Consider the following 18,779-nt stretch of genomic DNA (forward strand, 5'->3'; position numbering starts at 1 on the left):
GAAAAAAAACACAAATTGAACTTATATCACGAATTTGATTGGCAAATGGTATATTGAAAATGTAGTTTCTTTGGTAAAATGTGTTGTGGCCCTGAAAAGGGCCGTTTTGGATCTTTCTGCCCATACGCAGCAAGAGAAAATTACTTGGAGCTGGTGTACTTGGTGACAGCCTTGGTTCCCTCACTGACGGCGTGCTTGGCCAACTCTCCGGGCAGGAGCAGGCGAACAGCCGTTTGGATCTCCCGACTGGTTATGGTCGAGCGCTTGTTGTAGTGAGCCAGACGAGACGCCTCGGCAGCAATGCGCTCGAAGATATCATTCACAAAGCTGTTCATGATGCTCATTGCCTTCGACGAAATGCCGGTGTCAGGGTGGACCTGCTTCAGGACCTTGTAAATGTAGATGGCGTAGCTCTCCTTCCTCTTGCGCTTCTTCTTCTTATCGGTCTTGGTGATGTTCTTCTGGGCTTTGCCAGCCTTCTTGGCTGCCTTTCCACTAGTTTTCGGCGGCTTTATTCACTTCACTTATGATTTCACAAAGCGCGTTCAGCTTTATACTTTTTTTCGAGCAATGTTTTCAGGTCTAAGGCACCCACCCCTAAATGAACGCGCAGGCAGACGCAAAAGTATAAATATGTGGCTACCCGGGGCTCGTCGAGCATTCGTTTTCAGTGTGTAAAGTGAACTAAGTGAAATACTCGTAAAGAAAAATGTCTGGTCGTGGAAAAGGTGGCAAAGTGAAGGGAAAGGCAAAGTCCCGCTCTAACCGTGCCGGTCTTCAGTTCCCAGTGGGCCGTATTCACCGTTTGCTCCGCAAGGGCAACTATGCCGAGCGAGTTGGGGCCGGCGCTCCAGTTTACCTGGCTGCTGTGATGGAATATCTGGCCGCTGAGGTTCTCGAATTGGCTGGCAATGCTGCTCGTGACAACAAGAAGACTAGGATTATTCCTCGTCATCTGCAGCTGGCCATCCGCAACGACGAGGAGTTGAACAAACTACTCTCCGGCGTCACCATTGCCCAGGGTGGAGTGTTACCCAACATCCAGGCTGTTCTGTTGCCCAAGAAGACCGAGAAGAAGGCTTAAACGTTTTAAATGCGGAGCCTACTACATACTTGTACATAAAAAATAAAACCCAACCGTCCTTTTCAGGACGACCAAGTTTTTACCAAAGAAGTGAAGATTTTCCAATACGTATATTATATCATTAAAACAAGAAATGTCGTTGAATAGCACTTGGTCAGAAATAAGATCTGGAATGTTCTAAGAAGTTCGTCGCCAAAAAGACGCATTTCCGTTAATGCTGTATCTGCAAGCGGTACAGCCTCTACAAAATACATACCTGAACCCATACCCATTTGAAATTTAATTTTGGTTCAATGCAATATGTATATGCAGTATCAACTTTCGAGTTCCCGGTCAGTATGCCAATAAATCAAAAAATTATTTGAAAATTTGTCTCCTTCGAAAATTTGAATGGTGGTCCTGAAAAGGACCGATTGCTGAATGAAGTACAAGCTGTACTAGTTTTTTAACCGCCGAAGCCGTACAGGGTGCGGCCTTGCCTCTTCAGAGCGTACACAACATCCATGGCTGTGACAGTCTTCCTCTTGGCGTGTTCGGTGTAGGTGACGGCATCGCGGATAACGTTCTCCAAGAACACCTTCAGAACGCCACGTGTTTCCTCGTAAATGAGTCCCGAGATGCGCTTCACACCGCCGCGACGAGCCAAACGGCGGATTGCTGGCTTAGTGATACCCTGGATGTTATCCCGCAGCACTTTGCGATGACGCTTGGCGCCTCCTTTTCCCAAGCCTTTGCCTCCTTTACCGCGACCAGTCATATTTCACTATTTTCTACTGTTAACACACTGCACGAAACGAAAGTCACTGAAGAACTAATTCCTGATTTTCGACGCACTCTTATTTATACCTAAAACCCCAGAAACACGAGCGAGTCCGAACGATATGTGCGTCCCGCTCTTCGCTCACCGCTCTCTGCTCGACAAGTGAGATGGCCTCTGCTTCCCTCTCTTTTCAATATAATATAATATATATAAGTAGGTAGCAAATGCAGCTATCGTTTATTGTGTTTTGAAACGTGAAGTGAACGTGAACTCGAAAATGGCCCGTACCAAGCAAACCGCTCGGAAATCGACTGGTGGCAAGGCGCCACGCAAACAACTGGCTACTAAGGCCGCTCGCAAGAGCGCACCAGCCACCGGAGGCGTGAAGAAGCCCCATCGGTATCGCCCTGGAACTGTTGCCCTGCGTGAGATCCGTCGATACCAGAAGAGTACCGAGCTCCTGATCCGCAAGCTGCCTTTCCAGCGTCTGGTGCGTGAAATCGCTCAGGACTTCAAGACTGACCTGCGATTCCAGAGCTCGGCAGTGATGGCTCTGCAGGAAGCTAGCGAGGCCTATCTGGTTGGCCTCTTTGAAGATACCAACTTGTGCGCCATTCATGCCAAGCGTGTCACCATCATGCCCAAAGACATCCAGTTGGCCCGTCGCATTCGCGGCGAGCGTGCTTAAGTGTGCGTGCTGCCAATGCGCTAACATACTTTGTACAAATCGGTCCTTTTCAGGACCACAAATTACAGTCAATGAGATACAAATTTTTATCTGCAGGCTTCAACGTTAAAATAAAAAAAAAACTTTTCGACTCGTTCCTTCGTAAGTGGAGTTAATAATTGTATGTAACTTTTTGTGATTTGATAGAAATTAGAATTGATAAAATCAATAAATATTGGATTGGGTGGGGTTTTTAATGCGATGGAGCTGCTATGCGGCAGGGATGGTCAAGACTTTCAAGCATCAGAAAAAAACTAAAAAATATTACATGCGAGATGAACAAAAATTAGCTAGGCTTGTGAATCTATTTGCTTAATAAAACATAAACAGATTTAAAAATACATTTTTTATATTTTCTTTTTAATGTTAAGTGCAACCTCCACGATATTTTTATATGGGACACAAAAAAAACTGCTTATAGGTATATATATTCCTGAATTTATATATCGTTTTTTGTAATATTAGATTTATTTAATAGATTAGATTCAATTTGATTGTACTTTTGGTATTATCACGTTTTTCAAAAATTTTCGTTATAAATGTCGGCATGTTTTTAGAAAGGGAGGGTTATGTGGGACAACCACGATCAACATTAGACATTCAAGCATCAACAAAAAATCGAAAAACTTTTAAACGCTATCTGAAAATAAATCATATGCGTTAATGAATGCATAATGCTTTATAAAAAACAAGAAAAATATTATTAAGTATATTTTTTAGATTTTTTTCTTTAATGTTAACTTGAGTGCGGCCTCAATGGGATTCATACATGAAACACATATTAGCAAATTTTGTAAAAACTGCTTATAAACATGCATCCAATGCTGTACTGTCTTGAGCAAAGACATGATATATCTAAGAAAACATCGAATAAATACAATATTTTAAAAGATTTATATTTTTAACAGTCAGAAAACCATTGCCGAATGTAGCTTGATAGCCAACTTCGTACGTAGCCAAGGGACAACTTGGAACAAGTAATAAAATACCTAAACTAATGATAAGTAAATATAATTGTAGTACTTATTTAAGTAAAAGGTTCAAATTTATTTTTTCATTAGCAAGTTACAAAATATTTTTAAGATATCATATTTTAAAATGGGTTTTTAAGAAAATTGCTCATGTTACGAATGTCTATGTTGAAGTTGATAAGGCAATAAAAGGTCGCAAAAACAAGATACTTACATTTTGAAAACATTACCTGCTTAATAGATCATTTAAGAATGTAAAACAATAAAAAGATTGTTAAGTTTTAGAATCTTAAGCACTAAAAATAAGAAAATATGTTTGCACTTCAAACAAATAATAGCAGAGCAAATGCCTGATGCCAGGCGCACAGTTAAAGTGCTCTCCTCCTCGATTCTCATCCGAACGAAGGAGGTTGGTAATAAGCGCGCAGCCCATTTTCTATACGAAAAAGTGTATTTTAGTGAAGAAAAATGTCTGATTCTGCAGTTGCAACGTCCGCTTCCCCAGTGGCTGCCCCGTCAGTGTCAGTTGAGAAGAAGGTGGCCACCAAGAAGGCATCTGGATCCGCTGCCCCAAAGGTGAAAAGGGCTGCTGCCCCGCCATCGCATCCGCCAACTCAACAAATGGTGGACGCATCCATCAAGAATTTGAAGGAACGTGGCGGCTCATCGCTTCTGGCAATTAAGAAATACATCACTGCCACCTATAAATGCGATGCCCAGAAGCTGGCTCCATTCATCAAGAAATACTTGAAATCCGCCGTGGTCAATGGAAAGCTGATCCAAACCAAGGGAAAAGGGGCGTCTGGCTCATTTAAACTGTCGGCCTCCGCCAAGAAGGATCCGAAGCCGAAGCCTGCGTCTGCTGAGAAGAAGGTGAAAAGCAAGAAGGTAGCCGTCAAGAAGACCGGATCCACCGCCAAGAAAGCTGCCGCCGGAGCTGAAGAGAAGAAGCCCAAGGCTAAGAAGGCTGTTACCACCAAAAAGACCGCAGAGAAGAAGAAAACCGAAAAGGCAAAGGCCAAGGATGCCAAGAAAACTGGAACCGTAAAGGCGAAGCCAACAGCAGCGAAGGCCAAGTCGATCGCAGCGAAGCCAAAGGCGGCGAAAGCACCAAAGGCCAAGCCAGCGGCGTCTGCTAAGCCCAAAAAGGCGGTGAAAAAAGCAGCTGCTCCTGCTACCGCTAAAAAGCCGAAAGCCAAGACTACGGCTGCCAAGAAGTAAATTGAGCAAAAGTACAGTACCTGGTACCTGCTCGCAATCGCTATTTTAGATTTCGATATCTGAAATTAGTTTAAACAAGCCCTTTTCAGGGCTACAACGTTCGTTAACAAGAGAAAGATACTTTCAATTTAAAACTTTGTACATTTTACTTATCCAATTATTTTGTTAGGCCGTTAGCATTTTTTTTTTTAAAGAAGTGTGGCCGCATTGATTTCAGCAGCTGTACCAGAGTATCTTAAAATGCAAGTCAAAGAATGTTCCTCGCCACTTTTTGCAGAAACTCGTTATCAATCGATGTTCATGATTTAATAACTATACTATAAAGCTCCAGAATAAGTTCTTCAGAAAAAAAACACAAATTGAACTTATATCACGAATTTGATTGGCAAATGGTATATTGAAAATGTAGTTTCTTTGGTAAAATGTGTTGTGGCCCTGAAAAGGGCCGTTTTGGATCTTTCTGCCCATACGCAGCAAGAGAAAATTACTTGGAGCTGGTGTACTTGGTGACAGCCTTGGTTCCCTCACTGACGGCGTGCTTGGCCAACTCTCCGGGCAGGAGCAGGCGAACAGCCGTTTGGATCTCCCGACTGGTTATGGTCGAGCGCTTGTTGTAGTGAGCCAGACGAGACGCCTCGGCAGCAATGCGCTCGAAGATATCATTCACAAAGCTGTTCATGATGCTCATTGCCTTCGACGAAATGCCGGTGTCAGGGTGGACCTGCTTCAGGACCTTGTAAATGTAGATGGCGTAGCTCTCCTTCCTCTTGCGCTTCTTCTTCTTATCGGTCTTGGTGATGTTCTTCTGGGCTTTGCCAGCCTTCTTGGCTGCCTTTCCACTAGTTTTCGGCGGCATTATTCACTTCACTTATGATTTCACAAACACAACTCACTGATCATAATGGTGCCCAAGCGCGTTCAGCTTTATACTTTTTTTCGAGCAATGTTTTCAGGTCTAAGGCACCCACCCCTAAATGAACGCGCAGGCAGACGCAAAAGTATAAATATGTGGCTACCCGGGGCTCGTCGAGCATTCGTTTTCAGTGTGTAAAGTGAACTAAGTGAAATACTCGTAAAGAAAAATGTCTGGTCGTGGAAAAGGTGGCAAAGTGAAGGGAAAGGCAAAGTCCCGCTCTAACCGTGCCGGTCTTCAGTTCCCAGTGGGCCGTATTCACCGTTTGCTCCGCAAGGGCAACTATGGGCGAGTTGGGGCCGGCGCTCCAGTTTACCTGGCTGCTGTGATGGAATATCTGGCCGCTGAGGTTCTCGAATTGGCTGGCAATGCTGCTCGTGACAACAAGAAGACTAGGATTATTCCTCGTCATCTGCAGCTGGCCATCCGCAACGACGAGGAGTTGAACAAACTACTCTCCGGCGTCACCATTGCCCAGGGTGGAGTGTTACCCAACATCCAGGCTGTTCTGTTGCCCAAGAAGACCGAGAAGAAGGCTTAAACGTTTTAAATGCGGAGCCTACTACATACTTGTACATAAAAAATAAAACCCAACCGTCCTTTTCAGGACGACCAAGTTTTTACCAAAGAAGTGAAGATTTTCCAATACGTATATTATATCATTAAAACAAGAAATGTCGTTGAATAGCACTTGGTCAGAAATAAGATCTGGAATGTTCTAAGAAGTTCGTCGCCAAAAAGACGCATTTCCGTTAATGCTGTATCTGCAAGCGGTACAGCCTCTACAAAATACATACCTGAACCCATACCCATTTGAAATTTAATTTTGGTTCAATGCAATATGTATATGTAGTATCAACTTTCGAGTTCCCGGTCAGTATGCCAATAAATCAAAAAATTATTTGAAAATTTGTCTCCTTCGAAAATTTGAATGGTGGTCCTGAAAAGGACCGATTGCTGAATGAAGTACAAGCTGTACTAGTTTTTTAACCGCCGAAGCCGTACAGGGTGCGGCCTTGCCTCTTCAGGGCGTACACAACATCCATGGCTGTGACAGTCTTCCTCTTGGCGTGTTCGGTGTAGGTGACGGCATCGCGGATAACGTTCTCCAAGAACACCTTCAGAACGCCACGTGTTTCCTCGTAAATGAGTCCCGAGATGCGCTTCACACCGCCGCGACGAGCCAAACGGCGGATTGCTGGCTTAGTGATACCCTGGATGTTATCCCGCAGCACTTTGCGATGACGCTTGGCGCCTCCTTTTCCCAAGCCTTTGCCTCCTTTACCGCGACAAGTCATATTTCACTATTTTCTACTGTTAACACACTGCACGAAACGAAAGTCACTGAAGAACTAATTCCTGATTTTCGACGCACTCTTATTTATACCTAAAACCCCAGAAACACGAGCGAGTCCGAACGATATGTGCGTCCCGCTCTTCGCTCACCGCTCTCTGCTCGACAAGTGAGATGGCCTCTGCTTCCCTCTCTTTTCAACCCTCCTCGTTTTGCTATATAAGTAGGTAGCAAATGCAGCTATCGTTTATTGTGTTTTGAAACGTGAAGTGAACGTGAACTCGAAAATGGCCCGTACCAAGCAAACCGCTCGGAAATCGACTGGTGGCAAGGCGCCACGCAAACAACTGGCTACTAAGGCCGCTCGCAAGAGCGCACCAGCCACCGGAGGCGTGAAGAAGCCCCATCGGTATCGCCCTGGAACTGTTGCCCTGCGTGAGATCCGTCGATACCAGAAGAGTACCGAGCTCCTGATCCGCAAGCTGCCTTTCCAGCGTCTGGTGCGTGAAATCGCTCAGGACTTCAAGACTGACCTGCGATTCCAGAGCTCGGCAGTGATGGCTCTGCAGGAAGCTAGCGAGGCCTATCTGGTTGGCCTCTTTGAAGATACCAACTTGTGCGCCATTCATGCCAAGCGTGTCACCATCATGCCCAAAGACATCCAGTTGGCCCGTCGCATTCGCGGCGAGCGTGCTTAAGTGTGCGTGCTGCCAATGCGCTAACATACTTTGTACAAATCGGTCCTTTTCAGGACCACAAATTACAGTCAATGAGATACAAATTTTTATCTGCAGGCTTCAACGTTAAAATAAAAAAAAAAAAAAAAATTTTCGACTCGTTCCTTCGTAAGTGGAGTTAATAATTGTATGTAACTTTTTGTGATTTGATAGAAATTAGAATTGATAAAATCAATAAATATTGGATTGGGTGGGGTTTTTAATGCGATGGAGCTGCTATGCGGCAGGGATGGTCAAGACTTTCAAGCATCAGAAAAAAACTAAAAAATATTACATGCGAGATGAACAAAAATTAGCTAGGCTTGTGAATCTATTTGCTTAATAAAACATAAACAGATTTAAAAATACATTTTTTATATTTTCTTTTTAATGTTAAGTGCAACCTCCACGATATTTTTATATGGGACACAAAAAAAACTGCTTATAGGTATATATATTCCTGAATTTATATATCGTTTTTTGTAATATTAGATTTATTTAATAGATTAGATTCAATTTGATTGTACTTTTGGTATTATCACGTTTTTCAAAAATGTTCGTTATAAATGTCGGCATGTTTTTAGAAAGGGAGGGTTATGTGGGACAACCACGATCAACATTAGACATTCAAGCATCAACAAAAAATCGAAAAAACTTTTAAACGCTATCTGAAAATAAATCATATGCGTTAATGAATGCATAATGCTTTATAAAAAACAAGAAAAATATTATTAAGTATATTTTTTAGATTTTTTTCTTTAATGTTAACTTGAGTGCGGCCTCAATGGGATTCATACATGAAACACATATTAGCAAATTTTGTAAAAACTGCTTATAAACATGCATCCAATGCTGTACTGTCTTGAGCAAAGACATGATATATCTAAGAAAACATCGAATAAATACAATATTTTAAAAGATTTATATTTTTAACAGTCAGAAAACCATTGCCGAATGTAGCTTGATAGCCAACTTCGTACGTAGCCAAGGGACAACTTGGAACAAGTAATAAAATACCTAAACTAATGATAAGTAAATATAATTGTAGTACTTATTTAAGTAAAAGGTTCAAATTTATTTTTTCATTAGCAAGTTACAAAATATTTTTAAGATATCATATTTTAAAATGGGTTTTTAAGAAAATTGCTCATGTTACGAATGTCTATGTTGATGTTGATAAGGCAATAAAAGGTCGCAAAAACAAGATACTTACATTTTGAAAACATTACCTGCTTAATAGATCATTTAAGAATGTAAAACAATAAAAAGATTGTTAAGTTTTAGAATCTTAAGCACTAAAAATAAGAAAATATGTTTGCACTTCAAACAAATAATAGCAGAGCAAATGCCTGATGCCAGGCGCACAGTTAAAGTGCTCTCCTCCTCGATTCTCATCCGAACGAAGGAGGTTGGTAATAAGCGCGCAGGCCCATTTTCTATACGAAAAAGTGTATTTTAGTGAAGAAAAATGTCTGATTCTGCAGTTGCAACGTCCGCTTCCCCAGTGGCTGCCCCGTCAGTGTCAGTTGAGAAGAAGGTGGCCACCAAGAAGGCATCTGGATCCGCTGCCCCAAAGGTGAAAAGGGCTGCTGCCCCGCCATCGCATCCGCCAACTCAACAAATGGTGGACGCATCCATCAAGAATTTGAAGGAACGTGGCGGCTCATCGCTTCTGGCAATTAAGAAATACATCACTGCCACCTATAAATGCGATGCCCAGAAGCTGGCTCCATTCATCAAGAAATACTTGAAATCCGCCGTGGTCAATGGAAAGCTGATCCAAACCAAGGGAAAAGGGGCGTCTGGCTCATTTAAACTGTCGGCCTCCGCCAAGAAGGATCCGAAGCCGAAGCCTGCGTCTGCTGAGAAGAAGGTGAAAAGCAAGAAGGTAGCCGTCAAGAAGACCGGATCCACCGCCAAGAAAGCTGCCGCCGGAGCTGACGAGAAGAAGCCCAAGGCTAAGAAGGCTGTTACCACCAAAAATACCGCAGAGAAGAAGAAAACCGAAAAGGCAAAGGCCAAGGATGCCAAGAAAACTGGAACCGTAAAGGCGAAGCCAACAGCAGCGAAGGCCAAGTCGATCGCAGCGAAGCCAAAGGCGGCGAAAGCACCAAAGGCCAAGCCAGCGGCGTCTGCTAAGCCCAAAAAGGCGGTGAAAAAAGCAGCTGCTCCTGCTACCGCTAAAAAGCCGAAAGCCAAGACTACGGCTGCCAAGAAGTAAATTGAGCAAAAGTACAGTACCTGGTACCTGCTCGCAATCGCTATTTTAGATTTCGATATCTGAAATTAGTTTAAACAAGCCCTTTTCAGGGCTACAACGTTCGTTAACAAGAGAAAGATACTTTCAATTTAAAACTTTGTACATTTTACTTATCCAATTATTTTGTTAGGCCGTTAGCATTTTTTTTTTAAAGAAGTGTGGCCGCATTGATTTCAGCAGCTGTACCAGAGTATCTTAAAATGCAAGTCAAAGAATGTTCCTCGCCACTTTTTGCAGAAACTCGTTATCAATCGATGTTCATGATTTAATAACTATACTATAAAGCTCCAGAATAAGTTCTTCAGAAAAAAAAACACAAATTGAACTTATATCACGAATTTGATTGGCAAATGGTATATTGAAAATGTAGTTTCTTTGGTAAAATGTGTTGTGGCCCTGAAAAGGGCCGTTTTGGATCTTTCTGCCCATACGCAGCAAGAGAAAATTACTTGGAGCTGGTGTACTTGGTGACAGCCTTGGTTCCCTCACTGACGGCGTGCTTGGCCAACTCTCCGGGCAGGAGCAGGCGAACAGCCGTTTGGATCTCCCGACTGGTTATGGTCGAGCGCTTGTTGTAGTGAGCCAGACGAGACGCCTCGGCAGCAATGCGCTCGAAGATATCATTCACAAAGCTGTTCATGATGCTCATTGCCTTCGACGAAATGCCGGTGTCAGGGTGGACCTGCTTCAGGACCTTGTAAATGTAGATGGCGTAGCTCTCCTTCCTCTTGCGCTTCTTCTTCTTATCGGTCTTGGTGATGTTCTTCTGGGCTTTGCCAGCCTTCTTGGCTGCCTTTCCACTAGTTTTCGGCGGCATTATTCACTTCACTTATGATTTCACAAACACAACTCACTGATCATAATGGTGCCCAAGCGCGTTCAGCTTTATACTTTTTTTCGAGCAATGTTTTCAGGTCTAAGGCACCCACCCCTAAATGAACGCGCAGGCAGACGCAAAAGTATAAATATGTGGCTACCCGGGGCTCGTCGAGCATTCGTTTTCAGTGTGTAAAGTGAACTAAGTGAAATACTCGTAAAGAAAAATGTCTGGTCGTGGAAAAGGTGGCAAAGTGAAGGGAAAGGCAAAGTCCCGCTCTAACCGTGCCGGTCTTCAGTTCCCAGTGGGCCGTATTCACCGTTTGCTCCGCAAGGGCAACTATGCCGAGCGAGTTGGGGCCGGCGCTCCAGTTTACCTGGCTGCTGTGATGGAATATCTGGCCGCTGAGGTTCTCGAATTGGCTGGCAATGCTGCTCGTGACAACAAGAAGACTAGGATTATTCCTCGTCATCTGCAGCTGGCCATCCGCAACGACGAGGAGTTGAACAAACTACTCTCCGGCGTCACCATTGCCCAGGGTGGAGTGTTGCCCAACATCCAGGCTGTTCTGTTGCCCAAGAAGACCGAGAAGAAGGCTTAAACGTTTTAAATGCGGAGCCTACTACATACTTGTACATAAAAAATAAAACCCAACCGTCCTTTTCAGGACGACCAAGTTTTTACCAAAGAAGTGAAGATTTTCCAATACGTATATTATATCATTAAAACAAGAAATGTCGTTGAATAGCACTTGGTCAGAAATAAGATCTGGAATGTTCTAAGAAGTTCGTCGCCAAAAAGACGCATTTCCGTTAATGCTGTATCTGCAAGCGGTACAGCCTCTACAAAATACATACCTGAACCCATACCCATTTGAAATTTAATTTTGGTTCAATGCAATATGTATATGCAGTATCAACTTTCGAGTTCCCGGTCAGTATGCCAATAAATCAAAAAATTATTTGAAAATTTGTCTCCTTCGAAAATTTGAATGGTGGTCCTGAAAAGGACCGATTGCTGAATGAAGTACAAGCTGTACTAGTTTTTTAACCGCCGAAGCCGTACAGGGTGCGGCCTTGCCTCTTCAGAGCGTACACAACATCCATGGCTGTGACAGTCTTCCTCTTGGCGTGTTCGGTGTAGGTGACGGCATCGCGGATAACGTTCTCCAAGAACACCTTCAGAACGCCACGTGTTTCCTCGTAAATGAGTCCCGAGATGCGCTTCACACCGCCGCGACGAGCCAAACGGCGGATTGCTGGCTTAGTGATACCCTGGATGTTATCTCGCAGCACTTTGCGATGACGCTTGGCGCCTCCTTTTCCCAAGCCTTTGCCTCCTTTACCGCGACCAGTCATATTTCACTATTTTCTACTGTTAACACACTGCACGAAACGAAAGTCACTGAAGAACTAATTCCTGATTTTCGACGCACTCTTATTTATACCTAAAACCCCAGAAACACGAGCGAGTCCGAACGATATGTGCGTCCCGCTCTTCGCTCACCGCTCTCTGCTCGACAAGTGAGATGGCCTCTGCTTCCCTCTCTTTTCAACCCTCCTCGTTTTGCTATATAAGTAGGTAGCAAATGCAGCTATCGTTTATTGTGTTTTGAAACGTGAAGTGAACGTGACTCGAAAATGGCCCGTACCAAGCAAACCGCTCGGAAATCGACTGGTGGCAAGGCGCCACGCAAACAACTGGCTACTAAGGCCGCTCGCAAGAGCGCACCAGCCACCGGAGGCGTGAAGAAGCCCCATCGGTATCGCCCTGGAACTGTTGCCCTGCGTGAGATCCGTCGATACCAGAAGAGTACCGAGCTCCTGATCCGCAAGCTGCCTTTCCAGCGTCTGGTGCGTGAAATCGCTCAGGACTTCAAGACTGACCTGCGATTCCAGAGCTCGGCAGTGATGGCTCTGCAGGAAGCTAGCGAGGCCTATCTGGTTGGCCTCTTTGAAGATACCAACTTGTGCGCCATTCATGCCAAGCGTGTCACCATCATGCCCAAAGACATCCAGTTGGCCCGTCGCATTCGCGGCGAGCGTGCTTAAGTGTGCGTGCTGCCAATGCGCTAACATACTTTGTACAAATCGGTCCTTTTCAGGACCACAAATTACAGTCAATGAGATACAAATTTTTATCTGCAGGCTTCAACGTTAAAATAAAAAAAAAACTTTTCGACTCGTTCCTTCGTAAGTGGAGTTAATAATTGTATGTAACTTTTTGTGATTTGATAGAAATTAGAATTGATAAAATCAATAAATATTGGATTGGGTGGGGTTTTTAATGCGATGGAGCTGCTATGCGGCAGGGATGGTCAAGACTTTCAAGCATCAGAAAAAAACTAAAAAATATTACATGCGAGATGAACAAAAATTAGCTAGGCTTGTGAATCTATTTGCTTAATAAAACATAAACAGATTTAAAAATACATTTTTTATATTTTCTTTTTAATGTTAAGTGCAACCTCCACGATATTTTTATATGGGACACAAAAAAAACTGCTTATAGGTATATATATTCCTGAATTTATATATCGTTTTTTGTAATATTAGATTTATTTAATAGATTAGATTCAATTTGATTGTACTTTTGGTATTATCACGTTTTTCAAAAATTTTCGTTATAAATGTCGGCATGTTTTTAGAAAGGGAGGGTTATGTGGGACAACCACGATCAACATTAGACATTCAAGCATCAACAAAAAATCGAAAAACTTTTAAACGCTATCTGAAAATAAATCATATGCGTTAATGAATGCATAATGCTTTATAAAAAACAAGAAAAATATTATTAAGTATATTTTTTAGATTTTTTTCTTTAATGTTAACTTGAGTGCGGCCTCAATGGGATTCATACATGAAACACATATTAGCAAATTTTGTAAAAACTGCTTATAAACATGCATCCAATGCTGTACTGTCTTGAGCAAAGACATGATATATCTAAGAAAACATCGAATAAATACAATATTTTAAAAGATTTATATTTTTAACAGTCAGAAAACCATTGCCGAATGTAGCTTGATAGCCAACTTCGTACGTAGCCAAGGGACAACTTGGAACAAGTAATAAAATACCTAAACTAATGATAAGTAAATATAATTGTAGTACTTATTTAAGTAAAAGGTTCAAATTTATTTTTTCATTAGCAAGTTACAAAATATTTTTAAGATATCATATTTTAAAATGGGTTTTTAAGAAAATTGCTCATGTTACGAATGTCTATGTTGAAGTTGATAAGGCAATAAAAGGTCGCAAAAACAAGATACTTACATTTTGAAAACATTACCTGCTTAATAGATCATTTAAGAATGTAAAACAATAAAAAGATTGTTAAGTTTTAGAATCTTAAGCACTAAAAATAAGAAAATATGTTTGCACTTCAAACAAATAATAGCAGAGCAAATGCCTGATGCCAGGCGCACAGTTAAAGTGCTCTCCTCCTCGATTCTCATCCGAACGAAGGAGGTTGGTAATAAGCGCGCGGCCCATTTTCTATACGAAAAAGTGTATTTTAGTGAAGAAAAATGTCTGATTCTGCAGTTGCAACGTCCGCTTCCCCAGTGGCTGCCCCGTCAGTGTCAGTTGAGAAGAAGGTGGCCACCAAGAAGGCATCTGGATCCGCTGCCCCAAAGGTGAAAAGGGCTGCTGCCCCGCCATCGCATCCGCCAACTCAACAAATGGTGGACGCATCCATCAAGAATTTGAAGGAACGTGGCGGCTCATCGCTTCTGGCAATTAAGAAATACATCACTGCCACCTATAAATGCGATGCCCAGAAGCTGGCTCCATTCATCAAGAAATACTTGAAATCCGCCGTGGTCAATGGAAAGCTGATCCAAACCAAGGGAAAAGGGGCGTCTGGCTCATTTAAACTGTCGGCCTCCGCCAAGAAGGATCCGAAGCCGAAGCCTGCGTCTGCTGAGAAGAAGGTGAAAAGCAAGAAGGTAGCCGTCAAGAAGACCGGATCCACCGCCAAGAAAGCTGCCGCCGGAGCTGACGAGAAGAAGCCCAAGGCTAAGAAGGCTGTTACCACCAAAAAGACCGCAGAGAAGAAGAAAACCGAAAAGGCAAAGGCCAAGGATGCCAAGAAAACTGGAACCGTAAAGGCGAAGCCAACAGCAGCGAAGGCCAAGTCGATCGCAGCGAAGCCAAAGGCGGCGAAAGCACCAAAGGCCAAGCCAGCGGCGTCTGCTAAGCCCAAAAAGGCGGTGAAAAAAGCAGCTGCTCCTGCTACCGCTAAAAAGCCGAAAGCCAAGACTACGGCTGCCAAGAAGTAAATTTAGCAAAAGTACAGTACCTGGTACCTGCTCGCAATCGCTATTTTAGATTTCGATATCTGAAATTAGTTTAAACAAGCCCTTTTCAGGGCTACAACGTTCGTTAACAAGAGAAAGATACTTTCAATTTAAAACTTTGTACATTTTACTTATCCAATTATTTTGTTAGGCCGTTAGCATTTTTTTTTTTAAAGAAGTGTGGCCGCATTGATTTCAGCAGCTGTACCAGAGTATCTTAAAATGCAAGTCAAAGAATGTTCCTCGCCACTTTTTGCAGAAACTCGTTATCAATCGATGTTCATGATTTAATAACTATACTATAAAACTCCAGAATAAGTTCTTCAGAAAAAAAAACACAAATTGAACTTATATCACGAATTTGATTGGCAAATGGTATATTGAAAATGTAGTTTCTTTGGTAAAATGTGTTGTGGCCCTGAAAAGGGCCGTTTTGGATCTTTCTGCCCATACGCAGCAAGAGAAAATTACTTGGAGCTGGTGTACTTGGTGACAGCCTTGGTTCCCTCACTGACGGCGTGCTTGGCCAACTCTCCGGGCAGGAGCAGGCGAACAGCCGTTTGGATCTCCCGACTGGTTATGGTCGAGCGCTTGTTGTAGTGAGCCAGACGAGACGCCTCGGCAGCAATGCGCTCGAAGATATCATTCACAAAGCTGTTCATGATGCTCATTGCCTTCGACGAAATGCCGGTGTCAGGGTGGACCTGCTTCAGGACCTTGTAAATGTAGATGGCGTAGCTCTCCTTCCTCTTGCGCTTCTTCTTCTTATCGGTCTTGGTGATGTTCTTCTGGGCTTTGCCAGCCTTCTTGGCTGCCTTTCCACTAGTTTTCGGCGGCATTATTCACTTCACTTATGATTTCACAAACACAACTCACTGATCATAATGGTGCCCAAGCGCGTTCAGCTTTATACTTTTTTTCGAGCAATGTTTTCAGGTCTAAGGCACCCACCCCTAAATGAACGCGCAGGCAGACGCAAAAGTATAAATATGTGGCTACCCGGGGCTCGTCGAGCATTCGTTTTCAGTGTGTAAAGTGAACTAAGTGAAATACTCGTAAAGAAAAATGTCTGGTCGTGGAAAAGGTGGCAAAGTGAAGGGAAAGGCAAAGTCCCGCTCTAACCGTGCCGGTCTTCAGTTCCCAGTGGGCCGTATTCACCGTTTGCTCCGCAAGGGCAACTATGCCGAGCGAGTTGGGGCCGGCGCTCCAGTTTACCTGGCTGCTGTGATGGAATATCTGGCCGCTGAGGTTCTCGAATTGGCTGGCAATGCTGCTCGTGACAACAAGAAGACTAGGATTATTCCTCGTCATCTGCAGCTGGCCATCCGCAACGACGAGGAGTTGAACAAACTACTCTCCGGCGTCACCATTGCCCAGGGTGGAGTGTTGCCCAACATCCAGGCTGTTCTGTTGCCCAAGAAGACCGAGAAGAAGGCTTAAACGTTTTAAATGCGGAGCCTACTACATACTTGTACATAAAAAATAAAACCCAACCGTCCTTTTCAGGACGACCAAGTTTTTACCAAAGAAGTGAAGATTTTTCAATACGTATATTATATCATTAAAACAAGAAATGTCGTTGAATAGCACTTGGTCAGAAATAAGATCTGGAATGTTCTAAGAAGTTCGTCGCCAAAAAGACGCATTTCCGTTAATGCTGTATCTGCAAGCGGTACAGCCTCTACAAAATACATACCTGAACCCATACCCATTTGAAATTTAATTTTGGTTCAATGCAATATGTATATGCAGTATCAACTTTCGAGTTCCCGGTCAGTATGCCAATAAATCAAAAAATTATTTGAAAATTTGTCTCCTTCGAAAATTTGAATGGTGGTCCTGAAAAGGACCGATTGCTGAATGAAGTACAAGCTGTACTAGTTTTTTAACCGCCGAAGCCGTACAGGGTGCGGCCTTGCCTCTTCAGAGCGTACACAACATCCATGGCTGTGACAGTCTTCCTCTTGGCGTGTTCGGTGTAGGTGACGGCATCGCGGATAACGTTCTCCAAGAACACCTTCAGAACGCCACGTGTTTCCTCGTAAATGAGTCCCGAGATGCGCTTCACACCGCCGCGACGAGCCAAACGGCGGATTGCTGGCTTAGTGATACCCTGGATGTTATCTCGCAGCACTTTGCGATGACGCTTGGCGCCTCCTTTTCCCAAGCCTTTGCCTCCTTTACCGCGACCAGTCATATTTCACTATTTTCTACTGTTAACACACTGCACGAAACGAAAGTCACTGAAGAACTAATTCCTGATTTTCGACGCACTCTTATTTATACCTAAAACCCCAGAAACACGAGCGAGTCCGAACGATATGTGCGTCCCGCTCTTCGCTCACCGCTCTCTGCTCGACAAGTGAGATGGCCTCTGCTTCCCTCTCTTTTCAACCCTCCTCGTTTTGCTATATAAGTAGGTAGCAAATGCAGCTATCGTTTATTGTGTTTTGAAACGTGAAGTGAACGTGAACTCGAAAATGGCCCGTACCAAGCAAACCGCTCGGAAATCGACTGGTGGCAAGGCGCCACGCAAACAACTGGCTACTAAGGCCGCTCGCAAGAGCGCACCAGCCACCGGAGGCGTGAAGAAGCCCCATCGGTATCGCCCTGGAACTGTTGCCCTGCGTGAGATCCGTCGATACCAGAAGAGTACCGAGCTCCTGATCCGCAAGCTGCCTTTCCAGCGTCTGGTGCGTGAAATCGCTCAGGACTTCAAGACTGACCTGCGATTCCAGAGCTCGGCAGTGATGGCTCTGCAGGAAGCTAGCGAGGCCTATCTGGTTGGCCTCTTTGAAGATACCAACTTGTGCGCCATTCATGCCAAGCGTGTCACCATCATGCCCAAAGACATCCAGTTGGCCCGTCGCATTCGCGGCGAGCGTGCTTAAGTGTGCGTGCTGCCAATGCGCTAACATACTTTGTACAAATCGGTCCTTTTCAGGACCACAAATTACAGTCAATGAGATACAAATTTTTATCTGCAGGCTTCAACGTTAAAATAAAAAAAAAAAAAAAAAAAAAATTTTCGACTCGTTCCTTCGTAAGTGGAGTTAATAATTGTATGTAACTTTTTGTGATTTGATAGAAATTAGAATTGATAAAATCAATAAATATTGGATTGGGTGGGGTTTTTAATGCGATGGAGCTGCTATGCGGCAGGGATGGTCAAGACTTTCAAGCATCAGAAAAAAACTAAAAAATATTACATGCGAGATGAACAAAAATTAGCTAGGCTTGTGAATCTATTTGCTTAATAAAACATAAACAGATTTAAAAATACATTTTTTATATTTTCTTTTTAATGTTAAGTGCAACCTCCACGATATTTTTATATGGGACACAAAAAAAACTGCTTATAGGTATATATATTCCTGAATTTATATATCGTTTTTTGTAATATTAGATTTATTTAATAGATTAGATTCAATTTGATTGTACTTTTGGTATTATCACGTTTTTCAAAAATTTTCGTTATAAATGTCGGCATGTTTTTAGAAAGGGAGGGTTATGTGGGACAACCACGATCAACATTAGACATTCAAGCATCAACAAAAAATCGAAAAACTTTTAAACGCTATCTGAAAATAAATCATATGCGTTAATGAATGCATAATGCTTTATAAAAAACAAGAAAAATATTATTAAGTATATTTTTTAGATTTTTTTCTTTAATGTTAACTTGAGTGCGGCCTCAATGGGATTCATACATGAAA

The 18,779-nt window shown here is 43.0% G+C and overlaps 17 protein-coding genes across 17 annotated transcripts; 9 read left to right on the forward strand and 8 right to left on the reverse strand.

Moving 5' to 3' along the window:
* Window positions 1-21: 21 nt before the first annotated feature.
* Window positions 22-5,698, reverse strand: LOC119561469 (histone H2B). The gene is made up of 2 exons (XM_037875122.1): window positions 5,596-5,698; window positions 22-488 (listed from the first exon to the last, which is right to left on the reverse strand). The coding sequence occupies exons 1-2, from the start codon at window positions 5,617-5,619 to the stop codon at window positions 141-143; spliced, it is 372 nt and encodes a 123-aa protein (XP_037731050.1). The 5' UTR covers window positions 5,620-5,698; the 3' UTR covers window positions 22-140.
* Window positions 653-1,156, forward strand: LOC119561461 (histone H2A). The gene has a single exon (XM_037875113.1). The coding sequence runs from the start codon at window positions 710-712 to the stop codon at window positions 1,082-1,084; it is 375 nt and encodes a 124-aa protein (XP_037731041.1). The 5' UTR covers window positions 653-709; the 3' UTR covers window positions 1,085-1,156.
* Window positions 1,478-1,878, reverse strand: LOC119561483 (histone H4). Its single transcript, XM_037875136.1, has one exon. It carries the CDS (start codon window positions 1,839-1,841, stop codon window positions 1,530-1,532), a length of 312 nt encoding a protein of 103 aa, XP_037731064.1. The 5' UTR covers window positions 1,842-1,878; the 3' UTR covers window positions 1,478-1,529.
* On the forward strand, window positions 2,100-2,912 carry LOC119561444 (histone H3). The gene has a single exon (XM_037875097.1). The coding sequence runs from the start codon at window positions 2,122-2,124 to the stop codon at window positions 2,530-2,532; it is 411 nt and encodes a 136-aa protein (XP_037731025.1). The 5' UTR covers window positions 2,100-2,121; the 3' UTR covers window positions 2,533-2,912.
* LOC119561438 (histone H1-like) lies at window positions 3,991-5,093 on the forward strand. The gene has a single exon (XM_037875091.1). It carries the CDS (start codon window positions 4,011-4,013, stop codon window positions 4,761-4,763), a length of 753 nt encoding a protein of 250 aa, XP_037731019.1. The 5' UTR covers window positions 3,991-4,010; the 3' UTR covers window positions 4,764-5,093.
* On the reverse strand, window positions 5,192-5,795 carry LOC119561488 (histone H2B). Its single transcript, XM_037875139.1, has 2 exons — window positions 5,657-5,795; window positions 5,192-5,602 (listed from the first exon to the last, which is right to left on the reverse strand). The coding sequence occupies exon 2, from the start codon at window positions 5,449-5,451 to the stop codon at window positions 5,248-5,250; it is 204 nt and encodes a 67-aa protein (XP_037731067.1). The 5' UTR covers window positions 5,452-5,602; window positions 5,657-5,795; the 3' UTR covers window positions 5,192-5,247.
* Window positions 5,782-6,307, forward strand: LOC119561471 (histone H2A-like). Its single transcript, XM_037875124.1, has one exon. It carries the CDS (start codon window positions 5,846-5,848, stop codon window positions 6,215-6,217), a length of 372 nt encoding a protein of 123 aa, XP_037731052.1. The 5' UTR covers window positions 5,782-5,845; the 3' UTR covers window positions 6,218-6,307.
* A 303-nt stretch (window positions 6,308-6,610) lies between these two features.
* Window positions 6,611-6,974, reverse strand: LOC119561486 (histone H4-like). The gene has a single exon (XM_037875138.1). It carries the CDS (start codon window positions 6,972-6,974, stop codon window positions 6,663-6,665), a length of 312 nt encoding a protein of 103 aa, XP_037731066.1. The 3' UTR covers window positions 6,611-6,662.
* A 260-nt stretch (window positions 6,975-7,234) lies between these two features.
* LOC119561445 (histone H3) lies at window positions 7,235-7,719 on the forward strand. The gene has a single exon (XM_037875098.1). The coding sequence runs from the start codon at window positions 7,258-7,260 to the stop codon at window positions 7,666-7,668; it is 411 nt and encodes a 136-aa protein (XP_037731026.1). The 5' UTR covers window positions 7,235-7,257; the 3' UTR covers window positions 7,669-7,719.
* Window positions 7,720-9,134: 1,415 nt separating this feature from the next.
* Window positions 9,135-10,275, forward strand: LOC119561429 (histone H1-like). The gene is made up of 2 exons (XM_037875083.1): window positions 9,135-10,019; window positions 10,077-10,275. The coding sequence occupies exon 1, from the start codon at window positions 9,155-9,157 to the stop codon at window positions 9,905-9,907; it is 753 nt and encodes a 250-aa protein (XP_037731011.1). The 5' UTR covers window positions 9,135-9,154; the 3' UTR covers window positions 9,908-10,019; window positions 10,077-10,275.
* LOC119561490 (histone H2B) lies at window positions 10,273-10,939 on the reverse strand. The gene is made up of 2 exons (XM_037875141.1): window positions 10,801-10,939; window positions 10,273-10,746 (listed from the first exon to the last, which is right to left on the reverse strand). The coding sequence occupies exon 2, from the start codon at window positions 10,593-10,595 to the stop codon at window positions 10,392-10,394; it is 204 nt and encodes a 67-aa protein (XP_037731069.1). The 5' UTR covers window positions 10,596-10,746; window positions 10,801-10,939; the 3' UTR covers window positions 10,273-10,391.
* LOC119561450 (histone H2A) lies at window positions 10,935-11,439 on the forward strand. The gene has a single exon (XM_037875102.1). It carries the CDS (start codon window positions 10,990-10,992, stop codon window positions 11,362-11,364), a length of 375 nt encoding a protein of 124 aa, XP_037731030.1. The 5' UTR covers window positions 10,935-10,989; the 3' UTR covers window positions 11,365-11,439.
* A 318-nt stretch (window positions 11,440-11,757) lies between these two features.
* On the reverse strand, window positions 11,758-12,162 carry LOC119561472 (histone H4). The gene has a single exon (XM_037875125.1). It carries the CDS (start codon window positions 12,119-12,121, stop codon window positions 11,810-11,812), a length of 312 nt encoding a protein of 103 aa, XP_037731053.1. The 5' UTR covers window positions 12,122-12,162; the 3' UTR covers window positions 11,758-11,809.
* A 2,110-nt stretch (window positions 12,163-14,272) lies between these two features.
* On the forward strand, window positions 14,273-15,134 carry LOC119561432 (histone H1-like). The gene has a single exon (XM_037875086.1). It carries the CDS (start codon window positions 14,293-14,295, stop codon window positions 15,043-15,045), a length of 753 nt encoding a protein of 250 aa, XP_037731014.1. The 5' UTR covers window positions 14,273-14,292; the 3' UTR covers window positions 15,046-15,134.
* Window positions 15,135-15,474: 340 nt separating this feature from the next.
* On the reverse strand, window positions 15,475-16,078 carry LOC119561494 (histone H2B). The gene is made up of 2 exons (XM_037875144.1): window positions 15,940-16,078; window positions 15,475-15,885 (listed from the first exon to the last, which is right to left on the reverse strand). Exon 2 carries the CDS (start codon window positions 15,732-15,734, stop codon window positions 15,531-15,533), a length of 204 nt encoding a protein of 67 aa, XP_037731072.1. The 5' UTR covers window positions 15,735-15,885; window positions 15,940-16,078; the 3' UTR covers window positions 15,475-15,530.
* LOC119561452 (histone H2A) lies at window positions 16,074-16,578 on the forward strand. The gene has a single exon (XM_037875105.1). It carries the CDS (start codon window positions 16,129-16,131, stop codon window positions 16,501-16,503), a length of 375 nt encoding a protein of 124 aa, XP_037731033.1. The 5' UTR covers window positions 16,074-16,128; the 3' UTR covers window positions 16,504-16,578.
* Window positions 16,579-16,896: 318 nt separating this feature from the next.
* LOC119561473 (histone H4) lies at window positions 16,897-17,301 on the reverse strand. Its single transcript, XM_037875126.1, has one exon. It carries the CDS (start codon window positions 17,258-17,260, stop codon window positions 16,949-16,951), a length of 312 nt encoding a protein of 103 aa, XP_037731054.1. The 5' UTR covers window positions 17,261-17,301; the 3' UTR covers window positions 16,897-16,948.
* Between the last annotated feature and the right edge of the window lie 1,478 nt (window positions 17,302-18,779).

The sequence above is a fragment of the Drosophila subpulchrella genome, unplaced genomic scaffold (genome assembly GCF_014743375.2).
Source record: "Drosophila subpulchrella strain 33 F10 #4 breed RU33 unplaced genomic scaffold, RU_Dsub_v1.1 Primary Assembly Seq357, whole genome shotgun sequence".
Lineage (NCBI taxonomy): Eukaryota > Metazoa > Arthropoda > Insecta > Diptera > Drosophilidae > Drosophila > Drosophila subpulchrella.